The sequence below is a fragment of the Podarcis vaucheri genome (genome assembly GCF_965113315.1).
Source record: "Podarcis vaucheri genome assembly, chromosome: 1".
Taxonomy (NCBI): Eukaryota; Metazoa; Chordata; class Lepidosauria; order Squamata; family Lacertidae; genus Podarcis; species Podarcis vaucheri.
The window spans coordinates 54773266-54794146 of record NC_138759.1 but is presented as its reverse complement, the minus strand read 5'-3'; the positions used below and the strand labels follow the sequence as shown (position 1 = coordinate 54794146).

Sequence of the window (20881 nt, the reverse complement as noted above, 5' to 3'; positions counted from 1 at the left end):
AGTGTGAAGAAGTCCTTCCTTTGCTGTGTCTTGAATCTTCCAAATTTCCACTTCTCTAGATGACCCTGGGTTCTAATATTAGAAAGCTTATCTCTATCCACTTTCTCCACACTCTAGTGTTATAGACCTGGTCTATCATGTCTCCTCCGCTTACTCACCTTTCCCCACTAAATAAAATAGCTCCAAACATCATCACCTTTCCTCATAGCACAGATGTTCCAGCCCTGACGAAGAAAAGTTACAGTGTTTAGGACTATTTAGTTCAGGGGGAAGTAAATAGGTAAGGCAGGGTGCATTATAGTTTGTGCGTGGTGTAGGAAAATCACACCATTCCATTCCGTGGGACATTTGGAAAGACACGGTTAGGTTTTTGGTAACTGAATCCCTATACGTCAGTGCCTTTTCTCTTAGATGAACAACAACAAAAAAGCATCCATTCACTTGCCTGTTAAATACAGTGGTATCTCGGGATAAGAACTTAATTCGTTTTGGAGGTCCGTTCTTAACCTGAAACTGTTCTTAACCTGAAGCACCACTTTAGCTAATGGGGCCTCCCGCTGCTGCTGCGCCACCGAAGCACGATTTCTGTTCTCATCCTGAAGCAAAGTTCTTAACCCGAGGTACTATTTCTGGGTTAGTGGAGTCTGTAACCTGAAGCGTCTGTAACCTGAAGCGTCTGCAACCCGAGGTACCACTGTACTGTATATGCGAATATAAAGATTTATTTTTTCCTATTGCAATACATTTTTGTAATTATAAACAGAGATGAAGAGTCCAGCAGAGCAGCCGTGATGCAGTGTGACTCTACCTACGGAGGTAAGTCCCACTGAACTGGAAGGCGCTTACTCCCAGGTAAGTCTGCATAGAAATGCAGCCTTACAGCCCAATCCTAGGCATGTTTACTTGGAAATATGTGTCCAGCTTTTATTTATTTATGAAACACATATAGCCACACATCAGTATCTTGGACAGCTTACGAACAAGACAATACCTTAGAGACTAATATATTTGTGTGTGGCAATAACGACATGGTGGGCCACCCTCATGACACTGACATCACCACTGCTTACCTGGCTGGGGCAAGGTTAGAGCTGTGCAGGTGGCAATGGCACCACCACCAATTAGGCACTCCCACCAGTGTCTCTGCATGTCCTCAGCCCTGCTGCCACCCCAGACCCATTCAAGTGAGCAGCAGCATTGCAGTTCTCTCTCCTCCCCCTCCCCCCCCGCCCCATCTCCATGTGTCACTACTGAGAATAGGCATTTGTGGACTGGAGCTCCTTTTGTAAGATTCATTAAGTGCTGTCCTCACTTGGGAGAGGTATGAGATCAGTAGCTTTGAAAAGAAAAGAAATATTTTTTCTTGTGTATGTGTGTGAACTTACACACTGATAACAAAATGCACCCAATGCTGAGCTCTAGTACAGGAAAGTCTATGCCACAAAAAACTTCTTCTCCATTAAAGTAACTTCCTGTCTGTAACTAAGGTCTCGTTCACATGGCAGTTTATTCTGTTTTCTCAACATTTCCCCAAGTGTTAATTTCCACAATCTTTTTGAGTTTTCACATACTTCTGGAAATACAGCAGGATATAGCACAAGTTTAGGATCCTTTCCATGCTATTTGCTTCCAGAAAAAATCCATTTGTAAATATGAAATGCTGAAAAATTAATAGCAGCCCTCTTTGCTGGACCCATTCATGGCGAACTTGCCAAAATATTCAGAGGCTGCTTCTCTTGTGCGTGCTACAGGGCCCATGCCTTTGAGTAGTTTCCCTTCAAATTTGTTAGGCCCGGGGTGCGCTGCAGGATGGCAAAGACCCTCACCAGAGGTACCGCTCCGGCGGGAAGGTAAAGAAAAAAGCCCAGGATATTAGTGGGATTTGAGAAGGATTGACAGGTGTTCTTGAATGGAAAAAACTGGTGCAAACGTCTCTGAATTGTGGAGCATGATTCTCAAAAAATAGATTATAAACCTTTTGAATAAATAAACCTCTTCCTGGAATCATTCAGACTATGTGGAGCTAGAGAAGACTGGAAGACCCTTTAATTCAAACTCCATAAATGAGGTAGAACACCATATCCTACCATATCCAACCAATATGGCACATTGTTTTGATATGCCAGGTATTTAAATGAGTGTGAATGAAGACAGACATAGAGAAAGTATGGTGGGGCGGCCAGGTCTTCAGTCTTCAGGAAACCTTCTACCTGGCAGCATATTAAAATGCTAGAAGTATATTCATCAGCTTCCCTACCCAACCTATTACCACCACTACCGACTTCCATTTAATAGTGTGGGCAGCTCAGTCAACAGCTCATTAAACGGCTGTAAGCAAGCCCCTATTCTCTCAGTACTTCTGATCTGTAACTTGGGGATAATAATATCAACCTAACTTGCAGGGTTGTTGTATGGATTTCTAAGATAATGTATGGGAAGTGCCTGAACACTACAAAGCACAATATAAAAGCTGTGCATTGCTTTTGCAAAGGGCTCACAATTATTTTTTAGTTTCCCTTCACAACAATGCTGTGCTACAGCTTTAAACAAACAAAGAAACAAATCCTCCACTTTACAGATGGGAAAAGAGTTTGGACAATGCTCAAAATCCAGCTCAGCAGTCTCCACATTTGTGGAGAAATACAGAGGCTTCTCACTATGAGACCCAAAATTATGGTTCTGAATAGGGCTTCCATTATTATCTTCCTCCTTTCATCAACTATGAGACAGGAGACTCCTGCCAACCTAGCAGTTCGAAAGTACGAAGTGCAAGTAGATAAATAGGTACCGCTCCGGTGGGAAGGTAAATGGTGTTTCCGTGTGCTACTCTGGTTAGCCAGAAGTGGCTTAGTCATGCTGGCCACATGACCCAGAAGCTGTACGCCTGCTCCCTCGGCCAATAAAGCGAGATGAGCGCCGCAACCCCAGAGTCGTCCACGACTGGATCAAATGGTCAGGGGTCCCTTTACCTGGCACTGAATTACAAATCAAGGAAATTTAACAGTGTGGTGCAATCTGGATTATATTTTCTTAATTGATCATTCTGATCCACCAAACAGTTAAGATGGAGCACTTAGATTTAAAACACTGAAAGGCTGGAATCCTATAATCACCTATCAGGATGTAAACCCCACTGAATTCAGTGGACAGAGCAGACATGTATAGGATTATGTACTGTAAACACCAAGGGATTATAAAACATCTTAACACCAAGCACTTTGATTTAGCTGCTTCATAATCTGGATGTTAACACAGTGCTGTGGGATGGACCCAAGCACCTTCCTTTGAGGGTTAGCTAATTAAAAGAAACATAAGAAACAGTGGTTTTGCAGAGATCATCTCTGCAAATTATGATTGCCAATTGGCAGGACACCTGAAGAATGCATCTTATAGTACGGATGCAAAACGTAATGCAAGAAGCCAGTATACTTTCCCTGCTGCCATTCACTTCAGACATGTACCAAATTTCAGATTTCATGCAGCTGTCAACAAGCTGCATCAATAAACTAAATTCTGAGATAGCAACTAAACCTTATTATGGAAATGTAGAGAAGTATGCTAAATGTGCTTTGTTTCTAACAACTCTGGATTCCAAATAAGGGACGTATAATAATCTTATGGACACTTGCTGGGGAATAAGAAGCCCAGCTGAATAGTGGGACTTATTTCTGAATAAACACTAACTACCAGTTGTTGAGATGAGTGTGAATGTGTATATTTTGTCTCCTGTATCTGGCAGCTGTACTCTATTACTCGTTTGTGAATGGATAATGGCAAAATTAAATTGGGGAAAGCCTTTAGAGGGTTTTTTTTTTTGTAAAAAAAAGTATGAATAGATCTAATTAATTTTTTTCTTTCTTTCTCATCATCTAACAGTGAAGCCAGAAAATTTCACCAGAAACCATACAATCTGTTATCTAACGTCCTTCTCCAGTCTTTTGTTTTAAAATTGTTCTTATATTCAAAGCCTACATGGGTAGCTCATGCAAATAAACAACTCTTACAGACGCAGGTGGCGCTGTGGTCTAAACCACAGAGCTTAGGGCTTGCTGATCAGAAGCTCGGCAGTTCGAATCTCCGTGACGCGGTGAGCTCCCATTGTTCGGTCCCAGCTTCTGCCCACCTAGCAGTTCGAAAGCACGTCAAGTGCAAGTAGATAAATAGGTACCGCTCCAACGGGAAGATAAATGGTGTTTCCGTGCACTGCTCTGGTTCGCCAGAAGCAGCTTAGTCATGCTGGCCACATGGCCCGGAAGCTGTCTGCGGACAAATGCCAGCTCCCTCGGCCAATAAAGCGAGAGAGGAGCGCGCAACCCCCGAGTCATCCATGACTGGACCTAACGGTCAGGGGTACCTTTACCTTTACCTTTACAGTCAATAATTGAATTAATAGCATAAACATTACACTATTTAGTTTCTAAGAATTATCATCTAGTACTTCCACAGCCTGTGCTTTTCCATCCAAAACTATACAGTTCAGTTACTTATACTAGGATCTAGTATCAAGATGTACTATTTCATTACATTTCCCACCTTGCACACTGACAATATATCTTAGGCCCTGTCTGCACTATACATTTAAAGCTGTATCATACCACTTGAAACAGTCATGGCTTCCCACCCCCCAAAATGAACCTGGGAACTGGGTATGATACTGCTTTAAATGTGTAGTGCAAACAGGGCCTTAGAGTGACCTGAATCTTAGGAAGAATTTCATGGAGATTCAGATGTTCATGGTCAAGCTGTACTAGGTTTAGTGCTGCTTTATATTGTATTTTGTGTCATGTCACATTCAGAGTTTGTTATTGTCATAGCTGTAAAGTGTCCCTTATTTGAAGGGACAGTCCCTTATTCCAGCGCCATGTCCCGCTGCTGTCCCTTATTGATGGATGTCCCTTAAATGTCCCTTAAATGATGTCCCTTAAATTTCAAAGGAAGCAGCTCCTCTCCCTCCATCCCGCCCTGCCGGCCAGGGAGGAGGGAGGCTCCAACTGTGTTGCTTGGCTGTGTTGCTCACCCAATAAGAAGTCTAAGAATGACTGGGGGGTGGAGCTTGGATGCCTTGTGTGTGGCTAGTTAATGCAAGCTGAGGGGGTTTTTGAATGCTGGACGCCATTTTGTTGCACGTGTTGCTGCAAACTTTGCAGTGCAAAGCCAGGCAGGGGAGCCATCTTAAGTTGAGGCTGCATAGGCCATTTGGTGCATGTGATTCAGATTCTATTCAGTTGAACCTCTGGTTACAAAGTTGGTTGGGCAGTGTTCTTGAAGCTACCAGCATGAGTTTGACCAGACTGCAGGAGGACAGGAAGACTGGAGTGCCTGGAACAGGTGAGGCTGCAGGTCCCTTATTTTGGCTGCTGGTCCCTTATTTTCAAGGCTGCTGATCCCTTATTTTCAAATCTGTAAGTTGACAGCTATGTATTGTTAAGTGGTTGACCAGTAAACTAAACTGAAACTTAGTTTCGATTTTTAAGGATACTCAGAGAAACTTTCAAAAGCTGTCTCATGCATAGCATCTCAAATTTTCAGGTTCGGCTGGACATCCAAACATCTTAGCTGTTTTTCCCATCTTGCCTACTATGTGCTTGTTTATATTTGAAGTTTGTATACATAGACACATCACTGCTAAAGGATGAACACTGAATGAAGGCACAAAGTAGTCCACACTAAGACTATTTATTCTGTCTTCAACTCACCATGAAAGCACTGACCAGTTCCTTTACTTTCTTCTCCCTTTTGCCATACAGGGCATAAATACACCTAGAATTAAATTGCTTCAGCAAAAAATCCCTCTTCATGAGAAATGCAGGCAACTGTCGTTTTGTAGTGGTGTCTAGCATTCTCAGAAACTTGGGCAATTGTCCTTCTAGTCTTCTCAGAATTTCCCATGATTCCTAGGAAAGCCAAGACTATTAAATTGGTTAAAAGACTGAAGTGTAGATAGGCTACTTCAAAAAACTGATAAATTTAAACATTCCTATCTAGCAGTGCATCTGGGTCATTTTAGACTCTGGACTTAATATCTGTATATGAGGAGCCATCTTTAGGTACTAACTTCACTTGCTTCAAAATATGGTAAACCAACAGCCTTGCTTCACCAGGAGACCTCCCTAGCTCATTCTGCTGAGTGAGGACCTGGGTCTCTGCCCCAAAGTCCTGCCCAGACTTAAATTCTCATATTCTTCTGCTGAGCCCATGAATGTTAATGATGTGGCTGGCCACTGAATCAGAAACATGGGATACTGAAGAGTCACAGCAGGACCAGACCTGCCATGCAGCTGGGTTTAGTGACCTTCACTAAGAGGAAAGACAGCAGAAATTGGTGCCGCAAAACTGTTTCAAGCCTTGGTCCTGTCAGGAGGCAAGGGCTTCATTTGGACTCCAGGAAGCGAAATGTCTTGGACAGAGACTGGGGAAGATGAGAGTGTGACTGGCACCTTCACATCAGGGTTTTGGCAGTCCAAAACTTACCCTCTGTCCTGCAAGGGAAAACACATCATGGCTGTGTGCGGAAAAAAGGGGGGAATAAATCTGCTGGCTTCGAGAGCCTGCAAGTCTGTAAATTAACTCTCCTTAAGCCCTGAGTGCATTAACTTGGGAGGTTGAGGAGCAGAGCCAAAACATCTCTATTGATTCACAACTTGTTTTGAGTAGTCACCCAGAAAGGCAGCCAGTGAATCACTCCAGCCGGTTTAGTCATGCAACCACATTGAACGCACACCCGAAGGAAGCGCAAAATAAACAGCCTACAGGCCCAGATAACACACACACACACACACTCTTTCTCTCTCTCTTCATGTGTGCTGTCTGGCCTCCATACATCTTGTTGAGGATAGGCGTCTCATCCAAGCAGACACATTTGGGAAGCATCTCCAAACTTTTCACCCAGGCAGATCCTCCTCTGTTTCATCTGCTTTGCAGTGGGTGGCTTGCTATCAAAAACAGAGGTTGGGGGGGAGAGACTTTTCAGCTTCTTCCTTCCCCACTTCTTGTTGTTTTGGCCTTGGCAAGAAAAAAAATGTCTTTTAGGGGGCGCCAGTGTGAAAAGCCATGGAGAAAACAGAGTTAATTTCAGAGCAAAGCAACTGGAAAATAAACAGGCCAAGTAGGAAAGGAAATCTCTCTTTCTTTTTCTAGTTGCCCAGAAAGAAGAAGAATGCATAGAGGAAAGGGGGAGAGGTCTGGCAGTTTGGATCTTTTGACACATCATTGCTGCAAACAAGCCTCCTCTTAAGGCGGCCAAATCAACAGCAACAAAGCTTCTTTCTCCCTCTCTGTGAAAGAGATGCAGGCACATCTGGTCTGGGAAAAGCCCTACCTTTCAGGCGCATGAAGAATCCCACAGCCTCGCTGCATGTGCAGACGGAAAGGGCTCCGATGCTGCCTCCAGGCGAGGAAGGACTCGCTCCAAGCTCCAGGCGCCTCTCGCCAACTTCTAAAACCAGATCCTTCGCTCCCCCTCCCCTCTCGCTGGGAGGGCGCTGGAGCCGTTTGAATGACCGCGCTGGCGACCCCTGTTGTGCAAGAGGGAAGGCGAAGGCGCAAGCCGCGTCAGAACTCTTAGCTCCGAGCGAGAGGCACCGCGGTAGCCAATGGGAGTCGCTCCAGGAAGGAGAGCGGGTAAGATGAAAGCCAGCGGCGGGGAGCCGCAGGCTGCCGCGAGTTCCAATCCTGCCGAGGGCTTTTCTGCTAAGTTGTACCAGAGGCCTGAGCTACACACGGAGCGCCATGTGCAGTGGCTGCAGGTGAGGGCAACTCTCTCTCTCTCACACACACACTGTATTCCCACCGGCTGTCTGAACTGGTGCAGACCAAATTCTGCTGTCCTAATTGTCCTCATCTCATCCCTAGTCTCGATCAAACCGTATAGTCCAAGACTAACCATGGATAGTCAGAAGTAAGTCCTACAGTATTCAATGGAGCTTACTCCTAGGTAAATGTGGTTAGGATTTCAGCCTCTCTTTTTCTTTTGATGCTTCTCTCTCTCTCTCTCTCTCTCTCTCTCTCACACACACACACATACACACACACTTCACCTCGTCCATTCTTCACTTGATCACTCTGAGCAGAACCAGCCCAAACTAAATTTATTTCAACAGGAGACAGTGAAACTTTAACTTAAAAAATAAATAAAAACCAATTGATTTTTACAGCGACTCTTCTTTTGACCTTTAGTCTTTCTTATCCCTAGAGTCAAGTTTCTCCTTTCTCACACGCCTATGACTTATTCTGTTTATGAGCTTCAGCTTTTGTTCACCTTTTGCCTCATTAGGTAAAGGTCAAGGGACCCCTGATCATTAGGTCCAGTCACGGATGACTCTGGGGTTGCAGCGCTCATCTCGCTTTACTGGCCGAGGGAGCCGGTGTACAGCTTCCGGGTCATGTGGCCAGCATGTCTAATCCGCTTCTGGCGAACCAGAGCAGCGCACTGAAACACCGTTTACCTTCCCGCCGGAGTGGTACCTATTTATCTACTTGCACTTTGACGTCCTTTCAAACTGCTAGGTTGGCAGGAGCAGGGACCAAACAATGGGAGCTCACCCTGTCACGGGGATTCGAACTGTTGACCTTCTGGTCGGCAAGCCCTAGGCTCTGTGGTTTAACCCACAGCGTCACCCGCATCCCTTTTGCCTCTTTAGATGGCACTATATCCATGGAAAAAGCATACATGTAACTCTCCAGTGGTTTGACTTCACCCCCAAAGGCACAGATTCTTCCATTGTCCTCCAAGAGAGATGGATGCCAATAACAATATCCATGGCTCCTTCACTCCCATAATTTGGAGGCGGGGGGAGGGGGGGTAGCCATCTTCAATACACTGTATAAGTTTGATCCAAAAATCAGGGACATTGCTATGACGAGTGCAGTGCCACTTAAAAGACAACTCTCCTTTGCAAGAGCTGGTCAGAATGCCCCACCACTATCAGGACATTTTTCTTCCCTACCTTGCTTCAGGATGGACTGTTGCCCCTTCCTCACCTTGGGCCCTGGATCTCCAGGCCAACTTCAACGCTGCACCATCCTTGTTCTGAAGCAGGAAATGGCAACCTGTGCCCCCCCCGATGTTGCTAGGATTACAACTCCCATCATCCCTGACCATTGGCCATGCTGGCTGGATCTGATGGGAGCTGAGTCCAATAACATCTTGAAGGCCGCAGGTTGCCCATTCCTGGTTGAGGAGCCAAGAACATTGGGTGTACATCATTGTACACCTTCCTTTTGTGCTCTCACCTAGAAATCAACCAAACATTGAGGGAAATCTCTCTGAAGTGCCCCCCATGCAAAAAAGACAGAAGTTAATAATTACTTGCAAGTTGCTTTGCTTGCATGACATAACTTGCTCTTCAGCTTTCTGGTACAGCAGAGATGGCCTTCCAACTGTTGTTGGGCCCTATCGTGGCCAATGATAAATGACTATGGGAGTTGTAGTTCAACACTTCTGGAGGACCACATGTTTCCCATCCCTGTATCATGTGCTAATCAGTTCAAAGGGCTCTTTCAAGACATCCCTGCATGTTCATCGCCTGATGGCTGCAGCCTCATGATGATTTGCATGTGTGTATGAACTGTCACAGATTTAACACAGAGAGAGGCAGAACTTCCATGCACCAATATCTAAAGCGCATACAGTCACTTCACCAAGGACTCAGCCTCATTCACACCCAATACACAGTTCAGTGGGAAAGGGGGTGCTGGAGAAGATTGGATCACTTCAAGGCCACAGGTGAGTGATACCATGTTTTTGACACATCAAAATAAACAGCAAAACAAGCAAGTAAGAAGCAGACAAAAACAAATTTCCTAGCAAGTAAATGAGTCAATTTCATCTGATACATGATTGTATCTGATACATCCTGTTGGCAGGATGAGGCTGGTGCGGGGAGAGAAAGAAATGAGAGGTGGTGAGGAATATGTAAGCAGTGACGTCAGAGGGAAATGAAATGTCAATAATACAGTCTGGGGCAACTACATTAAAGCTGCAATCCTGTGCCAATTTACCTAGGAATGAATCTCTTCAGCTCAATGAGTCTGACGTCTAAATAGACATGACCTTGGCTATAAAAGAACTACACTGACCATTCCCAAAAGTGGTGTTGATGATAACACACCCACCCTGGCATTGGTGATGCAATGAACACTCAGCAATGTGTTTGAGATTGGCAGTCTCCTCTCCATTATTCCACTGCAATCCATGGGGCATATGCCCAATATGTTAAAGGCCAGGGTGTATCTAAAGCTTTAAATCCAGGTACTTCAAGTTCCCTGGGGTACAGACAGAGATGAAAGTGAGTCTATTTGAAAGAGACACTCCTCATCTCAGACCTGCATTTTACAAGATTAGAGAGGGGTCAGTTCACACCGCTGCAGCAGCCCTTTCAAATCAGCAAAATGAAAATTAGAGCTCTACAGGTCTGTGGTATCCAGCTTCACAATGAGAATTTTGCAAAAGAGACATGTTTACGCTGGTGAAATTGCTATGTGCTCCCCAAGCCAAGTCTGTGGCCATTCATTTCACAGAGACGTATCATTGCTCCATTTAGCTCAGTATTGTCTGCACAGACTGGCAGCAGCTCTCCAGGATTCCAGGCAGGGGGTTTCTCCAAACCCTACCTAGAGATGCATTGGACCTTCTTCATGCAAAGCAGGTGCTTTGATCCTTCTCAGAGACTCAGAGATGGGCTGACTGTGGAAGTCCAGAATACGTTTATTTTACACGGTGAAGATTGATGAAACTTAACACATTTGAAATCCCACATAAGCTCCTAGAACATTGTAGGACCAGCAACAGAAGCTCCAACACTGTATCTCAATGCCAGGAAAATACTCTCTTTCTCTCATGTACAGGAGCACTGTGATACAAAAAGAAAAAGCAGAAGTAGCAACCCTAAGTGCATTGTAGGTCCTGAATGACAGATCCAAATGAGCAGCAGGTAGGACTAAATTGAAGATTCTGAACCCCTTACCGGGGTTCTGAGAAAAGATCTAATTCAATTGGATCTCCCAGCACCGCACACAGAGCTGCCTCTCATGCCACGAAGAGAACCGATTCAGACAGCTCCTGCAAATCGTGGCAAAAGATAGCTCGAGTGAGGAGAGGTGGTTGGCACATGTACTCCTCCAGCTCAACTGCCTATTTATTACAAGCTGTCACCCTTTGCTAGTCAGTTGCACCATCATTCGATTTGTCGATAGAGAGTAAAGGAAAGAAATCCATAGCACTGTGATGGGGAATTTGTCTCTCTCCAGGTGTTATTGGGCTGCGGCTCCCATCATCCCTGACCATTGGCTGTGCTGTGTGGGGCAAATGGGAATTGGGGTCCAATTCCATCTGGAAGGTCAAAGCAGTCAGTTGCTCCTTTTATGTCGTTTTCTTGCTCCCTCCCGTAAAATCCCCAAGCCCCGATTTCCTGGCTGAATTTCGCTAAGTTAAAGGCAACCGGTTCGCGGCTTATTTTGTGAACTGGACTGCTCCGTTTTCACTCTCTTCCCAGGACAGGCTTTCTAGCATTCCTCTTCTCACTCTCAACAGACCACCGGATTGACCTCATCCACCTTTCGCTTTGAGTCTCTTTAAACTGCCCCTTATTTCTAAATCGTTAATGCAGAAGCAGGCCAATCTTGTCGTGGCGAGCTCACAAACCACGATGCAATTTCAAATATCCTCTCCATCCATAAGAGAGGATGGAGGCAAACGATCTGGGTTAAATAACAGATTTAAGAGTTATCAGAGCAACGCCTCCTCCCTCTGCAAGACGGAAATGCCTTTTATCTACACCATTCTGCAGAAATTCGTCGTTAGTAACCTTTAAAACTCTGGACCAATCCACTGGGAAGCGTAATAAAATGAATAGCTTGCTCCAGGAAATTTCTCTGTGTAGGCTGTACTCTGTACACAGATCCCGCACACACGCACCAATTTTTATGGTGGTGGTGGGGATAGATGATAACCTCGAACTTGAGCGTCACAATAATTGCATCCTCCTGATTGACTTTTAAAGACGGCGCGTCTTTAGAGAAGAGCAAACAAATCACTTCTAAAAGTGTGGTTTTGTCCAAGACAAAGAGAATATTAAAGGGGGATCACTGAGATAGTGGGAGGATAGACACAGATTCAGCTTGCAGTGCGATCGCATGCACGTCTACTCAGAAGTAAGTCCCCTTTCCTCTCAGGTTGGTGGGTATGCGATTGCAGCCCTCCGGTTTCCCCCCTCCCCCCGATCATTTTTCTCCCTCCAGATAGGTGGCTTCTGGGAGTCACGAGGAACCAGATGAAGAGACCTGTATCTCTCTCACCTGGACCTTATTTTTGGACAGCGCGATCTGTTACAAGCCTGGCGTCCGTTTCTCCTTGCACTCATTCCTAGGAGCAAATGACAGGAAAAATCCTTGCATGATCTGCAACATCTTCCGTGAACGTTATAAGGTCGCCACTTCCAAACGGGCATACTTGTTTGCCTCTTTTAATAAAAGCAGGAGCCTGATGGTACCCAGAAACATTCATTCTGGCGTCCACTTCATCAGACGCATGCAATGCGTTCGCCTGAGTTACAGGTGTATCCAAACACAGGGTCGTAGTGGTTTTGTATGCAGTGAGGTCAGAGGGAAATGAAATGCAGAAATCACCAGGAGCTTACCATAGCAGCGACAAAGATCGCTGCTCTACTCTGCCTGATCTGAAATGGCAAAAGAAGATCCCAAGTCAGTGGCGTTGGGCGTCCTACAGATTCCCAGGTGGCGATCGGGAAGGGCTGTCCCCTGCGGCTGGCTACTGATTATGGTGGTGCGAAGGAAGGTCAAGTACCCTCCTTCCTCGTCGTACGGTTTGGATCGCTCGCTCAGACGACACTGGGAGTAGTGGGCTTGTTCCACGAAAGAACAGATCAAGACCGCCAGGTGTCTGTTTAGGGCACCCCGTGGAGAGCGGGTGTGCTCTTTGGGCCCCACCGCAGCGGGCCAGGCTAGACCCGGGGTGGCGAATCTGGGACCGCCGCTGCGCTGGTCGTTGGATTCAAACTCCCATCAGCCACGATCAGCGCGCCTAATGGTCACAGATGTCGGGAGCTGTAGTCCCAACAACTTCTGGAGGGAGGGCCACAAGTATCCACACTAGATCTGGCCCCACGACTTTCTCTTATTTTCTGACCTGACACGAGCGGGACAAAAGAGCAGGTCTGCTGGCTCACCATCTTTGGGTCAAAATACTAAACGTGTCTAGGGATTATTCTCCAGCAAGGCCATTGGCCCTGATGGCTGCCTTCGTTTTTGGGACGTTTTTAAAATTGCCCGAAATCGAGTTGAGATTCCTGCATTGCAGGAGGTTGGACTAGATGACCCTCGGGGTACCTTCCAACTTTACAATACTATGATTATGTTCTATATTTTTTTTTAAAAAAACCTCGGCTCTCTGTATCAATTCCTAAAGCCACGTTCTCAGCGCACGCAGTCCTCCCAAACAATACTGCTTTATAGACTGCCTTGGTTGTTCGCTCTAAAATAAAACAGGTCGTTATGATCTGCCAGGCCTGGCACTTTAGGATTTTCCTGTGCCAGGAAAAGCAGTTTTTCTTTCTCTTAATCCGGTGAGCAAACATCCCAGGGCACATTCTCTCGCACGCCTCGAAAGAAACCCCCCACCCCACTCCCCAACGCCCCGTCCCTCCCCAAACCATATTTCAAGAGGGCAATACATTTCCTTATACAGAAATATGATTTATCTCAGCTCCAAGACTGAGAAATAGTAATTCAGATTACTTTCAGCCATAAATCACTCGGGAGCCGCGCGCCCGCCCCCGTCACACCTCTAACACAAGTATATACTCTAGTATATACTCTTAGGCTATACGCTTTTTATTTTAATTGCTGTTCCAGTGTGTGAGGGAATTATCTACAGCCAGAAGTTTTGAAGCAAGAAAGTAAAGAGGATCGTATTAAGAAAAGAGGGGCACATTTAGAGGCATTTATCCACACAAATCTCATTAGTAAACCAAAACCGAATAAAAACTAGGCTCCAGGATATCGGTTCCATTGCTTATCTGAAGTCACTCCGCTTCCCATTTGCTAAAGTACACACACGTCAGTAAGCAAAGAATTATTTTCTTCCCACTTTACGTACAAGAACAACTGCGCACACTAAAGTGAAAGCACTTAATTCGAATCTAAAGCATTTTACTTGATTCGGATTGCAATGTCTTTGTATTAATTACACGTTGTGCAGTTATTACTTGGGAGTGAGCCTACTGAAGTCAGAGATTCGAGCTGCACGTCAATGACCAGGACTGCATCCTTGAAAACTTCCCTATCCTCCAATCTATGGGGATAGATGGATGGAGGCAGCTTATGGGAACTGACTCCCTTCACATTTTGACATGAACACCCTGATCCTAACATATTCTGCTCTTGAGCATGTATGTTCCGCTGCGGCGCTGCTCGTTTTACAGCCTCCCCTCCCGTCTCCGATCCCCCGCACCGATCTACAGTAACTCACTCCTTCCCCGATAGGGCTGTCAGCCAGACCTAGAGCTGCTCTGAAGAGGTTTTGCTCAGCTCTGGTGGTGGAAGAGGGAAAATGGATCTGTGGGATCTGTGAGATGGGTCTGTTTGAAACAGGGGTCTCTAGCAAGCTTGTGGACAAAGCGGGGGTGATGATCGCGTGAGCTGGCTTTTAAATCTAGCAAAAAGTCGCTGCTGCAAAGGCTGCTAAGTCATACACGGGCATGTATGGAGGGCGCTTTCTGGGGAAATGGCTCCCAGCAGGCTCCTCTCTCCCATGGAAGCGTGCCGTCCTTCCATCCCACCGACCCTGGCACGTCCCCCGCCGCCGGCGCCCACAGCTTGCCCTCGGGATGCTGGAACAGTCAAGAGTCCGGTGCGCCAAGGGAGGCAGACACTGCAAAGCGAAGGGCATTGAAAGGCAGCCTAGGAGAGCAGCTGGGAGAATGGCGGGGCTTTGCTGTTTTGCTAAATCTTGTTAGGTTATTGTTCTCAGCTTTAGAAAGAATCAAATGGATGGACTTTGGGGAGGGGAAACGGGGAAATCATCCAACACAACATGAAATAAAAACCAGCAGCGCAAGCCAAAAACCAAGAGGCGCCATAACAGGCCCGGGGCTCGAAGCGCAGGATTTGCTTCAGGACCCACAAAGAGGAGGAAGAGGCTTCGTCGCCATTTCCATTGGCCGAATAGAGCTCAGGAGCCACCTTAGCAGGATGAATAACACGCAAAGCTCTTGCCTTTCGTTTCCAGGGAGCAACAGAGCCATACGTTCCCCTTTCCACCGGGGTTGGCCCGCTAAGAAACTACGAGGACGGCCTTGGCAAACGCTCCTCACACTCTCGACACGCCCTTGCAAATGTTCTGATTTCGGGGAAGATTTTATGAAGCCCAAACTTAAATAAAGAAAAACATGGCGCTGCTGCTTTGGGGAAAGGTTCTCTAGCGTAGGTGTAGCTCTCCATGTGCAGCTGAATCATGTATTTTGCTTTTTAGGAGCCTAGAAAGTTTTCCAGACTTTCTAGAAAGACACCCTTCGGGTTCCGCGCCATTTTAAATTTTATTTTAAGGACGTCCCCTTGGTCTCTGTCACACAGGAACACAAGCCTCAGTTGGGCCTCGATTCCCCCACCAACAGCAGCGCAAACCTGGGCCCGGCTGGAAAAGCACTTGAGGGGAAAACACGGGGAAGTGCCATTGCGGCCTAGTTGGAAAGCGTCCTGGCAGTTACTTCCGTCGGCTCAGGAGAGTAGGCCCTAAGCCCACCAGCCCTACCCTAAGACGGGAATGCGGGTATTCTCCACACTGCCTGGAAAGTCTGTGGAAATCGAGAGAAGGGTTTCTTCTCCGCGAGGCATGTAGGCCGCAGGGCTCCATTTTGCAAAAGCCTCGAGAAAGTTTAAAGGAAATGCGCATCGCCAAACCCCACTCCCCGGGGGCACCCCAACATCTTTTCTTTACTATTGGACGGTGGTTCCTTTCTCTTCGCCATCTAAACAGATCTGCTAGGAAGCCCTGCTGATTCCAGTGGAAGTGGCTTCCCAGGAACTTGGAGGGACTTCCTTGCCAAGCAAATGGGTTTTTTAAGGCTAGGTGTACTGTATAAGTGCATTGCAAAACTTCGCTGAAGCCTAGGCAGGTTCCCTTCGATGATGTAGGCTTCCTTTCATATCTCCTCCTCCGTCTGCCTTAGATCCGCAAGGCAATCGACACCCACCCTGAGGAAGCCCGAAGCCGGGCGAAGAAAATACACGAGTTGGGGTTTGGCAAGTCTCGCCCGCGCTGGTTAACCAGAACGACACTCAGAAGCCATTAGCGCTTTATTGCAGTGCGAGGCCATTCCCCAGGCCGACAAATCGTTAAGAGATCCGGTTGCAGAAGTGGCTAACCGGGAGCCGTGTCTGCAATTGCGCGGCGGTGGCAGAAGAAGCCCTAATGGCGAAGAGGAGCGGATCTCTCCGAGAAAGCTGCCTTTCAGGCCAGGCGTCTGAAAATGGGCCGCTGTTTGCTTTCCAGTTCTTGTACGAATGCCGGTGGCTTGGGCCGTGCTCTGGCCGAAGCGGCCCGTGTGTGGATGTATTTAGCTTTTGTATGTGCAAAAACCGCACAGGGCCCTTCTTCCTTCCCCGCTCGCCCCACCCTGGACACTCCGCAAATAAATGGTTTACTCAGCTCGAAAAGCAATGGCGCGGCTCCAGCGATTAAGAATCTTTAAGGAGCGAGGCGGTAATCCCGTCTCAGCCAACATCCATCCATCATTTTACTCTCGATAAATGTATATATATAGTGTGGTTCGTGTGCCCAGAAATCCCATTCCTTTCTACCTCACCACCCCCAAGCCAACTTCTTCCTACTAATCAGAAACTATTCCTCGCTTAATGGCTCCTTGTAAACAATTATCCCCACAAATCCAGATGGCTCTTTTTAAATGCCCTTGTCCTTCCAGCCACATCACACAAAATGTTACAATTTAGGAGCTCCACTTTGAAAGAATAACTCCGATTTAAAGGGGGTTGGGTGCTCTGTAGCTGCGTCTTTATTATGCCCCCCTCCCATTTTTATTTTTTTTTTAAATGGGAAGATCGCAGCGAAGACGCCGCTTCTCGGTGTGTTTTGAAGGGTATCGTGATTTATTATGAAGCTGGCCATTACTTTTATTGCTATTTTTCTAAGCTCATTAATGCGGAAGTTAAGGCCGGTCCGTTTCCATAAGCTCTCCTTCCCAGAAAATATCGTTAGATGGGCGTCAGTGGTAACAACACGTCGTCGGCAGGGTAGCATCTAGAAATGGGAACCCGTCTCCCCACACACCGTGATTTATAACTATACCGGCTAATTAATTGTTAAGCCGAAGTAGTACGATTGGAAGCCGATTTAGGAAATCTGGAAGCCTGTGGGTTTAAGGAGGCAGGCAGCACCAGCGCTCACTCGACTCAGTTGGGGCTGGAATCCCCATAGGAGCCGCGGAACAGAGCCTGTTAGTGGAGTCCAACTGCGCGCAAATGGTTATTTAAAACAGATCCACGGCAGGTGTCGGGGAATATTTTCTAAAGGGGCGCTTCCACCTCTACCCCCGTCCTCCTGATTTATCATCTTGAAATTCTCTGGGTGGGGAAGGGGGGCGCTGAAAAGCTGACGCCAGTGACTTCTTACGGGGCCGGTGAGCAGGCGCTTATTGGCGCTGGCAGACCCAGGACAGGATGGCTTGCGCTCCACCTCTAGGAGCGGAGCGGCTGCCGCGGATTCTCCCTCGGCGCGCCGGCGGGGATTCCATTCGAAGTCCCAGGCCGTGGAAATGCGGCTGCGCCTGGAATGCGAAGCAGCCTTTGAAGAAATCGCCTAGCAGACGAGCCTCTCGAGAGACTTCGGCCGCCCTTGGCCTTCTCGGGCAGTAAATCTGCCTTCTCTTTTTCTCTCTCTCCTCATGCACCGCCTCCCTGGAGCTTCTTTGCTTCGCAGCCCAATTCGGAGTCACTTCGCTTTTCGGAAAGGCAGTGTAAACAATTTTTTTAAAGGCAGGATGGAACCGAAATCTGTTATTTCTTCTCTCCCTCCTAGTGGCACCAGGGACTTGTGGTGTGGCTTGCCTCCTTCCGATCTCCTCTGCCGCAAGATGTTTCGACAGCTGCCTTTTCTGTTTCTAGAAGAGCTGAGCGCTCCCTCGCAGAGGAAACCCGCTCACCACTAAATTTGCCCTATGTAGTAAAAGCGAAGGCGACATCCTGCTATAAAATTAATTCTTGATACTTTCTGGGACGGAGGGTGGTCTCTGGGCTCTGTATCCCCCCTCCCAATGTCCAAATTCATAATTTAATTCAGTAGTACAGTATTTTGATTTCCCTGGAAATCAACAGAGACGGTCAACAGGCAATGGTCCTTGGGTGAGGACTGCTGTCCCCCCCCCCCAAGATTTTGTCAAGGTGGGATGCGCAGGGAGAAAGCTCGTTTGGGATGCAAACTTGTCGCCATTTACCTGGAAGTCAGCCTTGTTGAACTTAATGGGATGTATTTCTGAGCAGGCATGCATTGGATTACACTGTTAACACACACACACACACACACACACACACACACACACACACACGGAGTGCATTTCTTTAAAAGGGAATTCAATTCCTACCCTTCCAAAATGCCCTAGCTGGAGTGTTCCCAGACCTATAGCAAAAAAGAACTGTTTTGTTTTTTAAAAACAGGCCCTTTCACGCTGGGTTTCCTACCTTCCTTATTACTAACCGGCTTAGCAGCCCAGAGTGTCAGAATTCCCCTAACCTCAAACTGCTGAACGTTTAGACTGCATACACGATTCCTTTCAGCAGCGGATCTGCAAAGAGAGCCCGACGGGGCGAACGAGAAGAGGGGAATTCCGGCCCCACTTCTACTTTGTTAGGTAACCAGCCAGTTTAAAGAGTCTAATGGAGGGAGGATAGGAGGCCAGCAAGCGCTGGAAGAAATCGGGACCTCTCTTTGCTGCTGCGGTGATGGATGGCTTGTTAACGTAACCCCAGGCCCTGTGGTTTTCCCTCTAGTCAGAAACACTCTCAGACTTCCGAACCTGTTGGGGGGGGGGAGAAATGGAAGGTGCCTTCGACGTCCTCTGAATTTGGAAACGAGAAAGTGAGTGAAGTGGGGGGCGGGGGGAGTCCTCCGAAGGTAAACCTGACTAGGAAAAAGCAACTGGAACGGACAAACCGAGTCGTAAAGACAAGGAGATCGAAAGGAGCGTGACGGGAGTGTAGTGGACAGAGTGCTGAACTTTGATCAAGAAGTTCTGGGTTCAAATCCCCGCTCCTCCGTGAAGCTCACTCGGTGACCTTGAGCCAGTTATCCTCCATCACCTCTCTGTATCTCTGACTCAGAGTCAGTGGGGACAAAGAGGGCTCTTGGAGGGGGAGACAGAAGAGTAACAAAGACAGACACTAGAAGCAACCCTTTTCGGAGTACTGAAATAGGCTCAAGTCGGACAGTGTTTCCTTCCCTGAGTGTTTCCTTCTCCGTTATTGGTCACGATCCAGCCAAAATGGATCAACTTAATGCAATAGATGTAACAAGAAGTAAAAAAATGACCAATTTTGACTGAACTGTTTCCACTCGCTTGGAATTACATTGCTGATTCCTCTGCCCCGTTTGAGTCTTTGGTGAAAGTTTTGTCGGAGATGAGAAGTTTGACGTGTAAACTTAGGATCGCCGCTTTTTAGGACCAGTTGAAATCACTGGGTTTTTGTTTTGTTTTTAATAGGACGTAAACGGGTTTAGGATTGCGCAGAAGGTGAGCTCTCAGGTGCCTTGAATCGAGCGGGTTTGCAAGGAGGAGCGACAGGGGAGAAAAAAAGACCCAGGGAGATAATTCTATAATTATATTTTTCAATTTTCACTACCCCTTATCTCTAATTAATCCTCCCAGAATAACCGTCTAAAGCAAACATTTGCCTGCCATTTTAACCGCGTCGTTAAACTTGTAACGAGAACGAATCCGGGTTAAGGCGACTCATTAAGCCAAGTCGAGGAGGAGATGATTTAATTGACGCTAATGAAAAGCTGCGCGTCGCCGCCGCCAACCCAGACTTCGCGGACGGAAAGCTTTACCTAGTTGCTTTCGAACGACATCTGATTTTGGGAAACCTGAGCGTCGGTAGCCAGGAAACGTTTGAACGCACTGACCTAAGTCATCGTTATGAATTTGGTCATATGGGGGGGGGGGGGGGAGAGAAGGAGAAAAGACTTGGCCAGGAAAGGAGACAGAAGGCATAACGAGGACCAAAGTATCAGAAAGTTGTTATAAATGCATATAAATGTTATAAATTTAAACTGAAATCTATGTCTTCCAGTAATGGACGGTCACCCCTATGAACGTCAATTGGCTTAACATGTATGGGTTTAACTAGCGTGTGGACCCAGCCAACGGAGGTATCTGCAAGCGACCCCAGGAGAAAATATACCTTAAAAACACCCATTTTTTCTACCTAAGGGGTTGTCTCCCTTCCTTTCCATCTCTTGAACCTTTTCGTAGGCTTCCACTTTGGAGACCAGAGGTATCTACCTAGTCCATAATATTCTACACTACACAGGGGAGAGAGGGAACGTGTGCGAGAGTGGGGAGAATCCAAATCCGAATTACATCCCCGGAGAACGTAGCGTGGAAATGGTGAAGAGCGACGCGGGGAGTGACTCCGGATTTGCAAGGAGAAGCCCTGCAAAAACGGAAACGAATTAATAGCAACTCCAGGCAAGTCCAGACGGGCTGTTTTTTGAGGGGGAGGGTGCGGGGAAAGAAAAATCTACAGACCCGTGCACAGCCCATCTTGACCGACTCGGGGAACTCACCGTAGCAGGAGAGCTGCAGCGCTCCGTTGTGGCCGCTGGCGTCCTGCAGCTTGAGGCTGCCGCTCGACG

At 47.0% G+C, this 20881-nt stretch overlaps 1 protein-coding gene and 1 long non-coding RNA gene across 3 annotated transcripts in view; both read right to left on the bottom strand.

The window, feature by feature from the left end:
• ALX4 (ALX homeobox 4) overlaps window positions 1-20875 on the bottom strand; it is a 68685-nt gene extending 47810 nt beyond the window's left edge. The window contains exon 1 of one of the 2 annotated variants that reach the window (XM_082226816.1): window positions 20813-20875. Coding sequence is in view for 1 of the 2 variants with exons in the window: in XM_082226815.1 (XP_082082941.1) it covers window positions 7319-7331 (13 nt within the window). In the remaining variant the exon portion in view is untranslated. Of the gene's footprint in view, window positions 1-7318; window positions 7442-20812 lie in introns of those variants that run through there. The other variant, XM_082226815.1, reaches the window with a different exon arrangement.
• Window positions 1-20881, bottom strand: part of LOC309535004 — a 654277-nt gene that overhangs the window by 259046 nt on the left and 374350 nt on the right. The gene's annotated exons all lie outside the window — the stretch shown is intronic.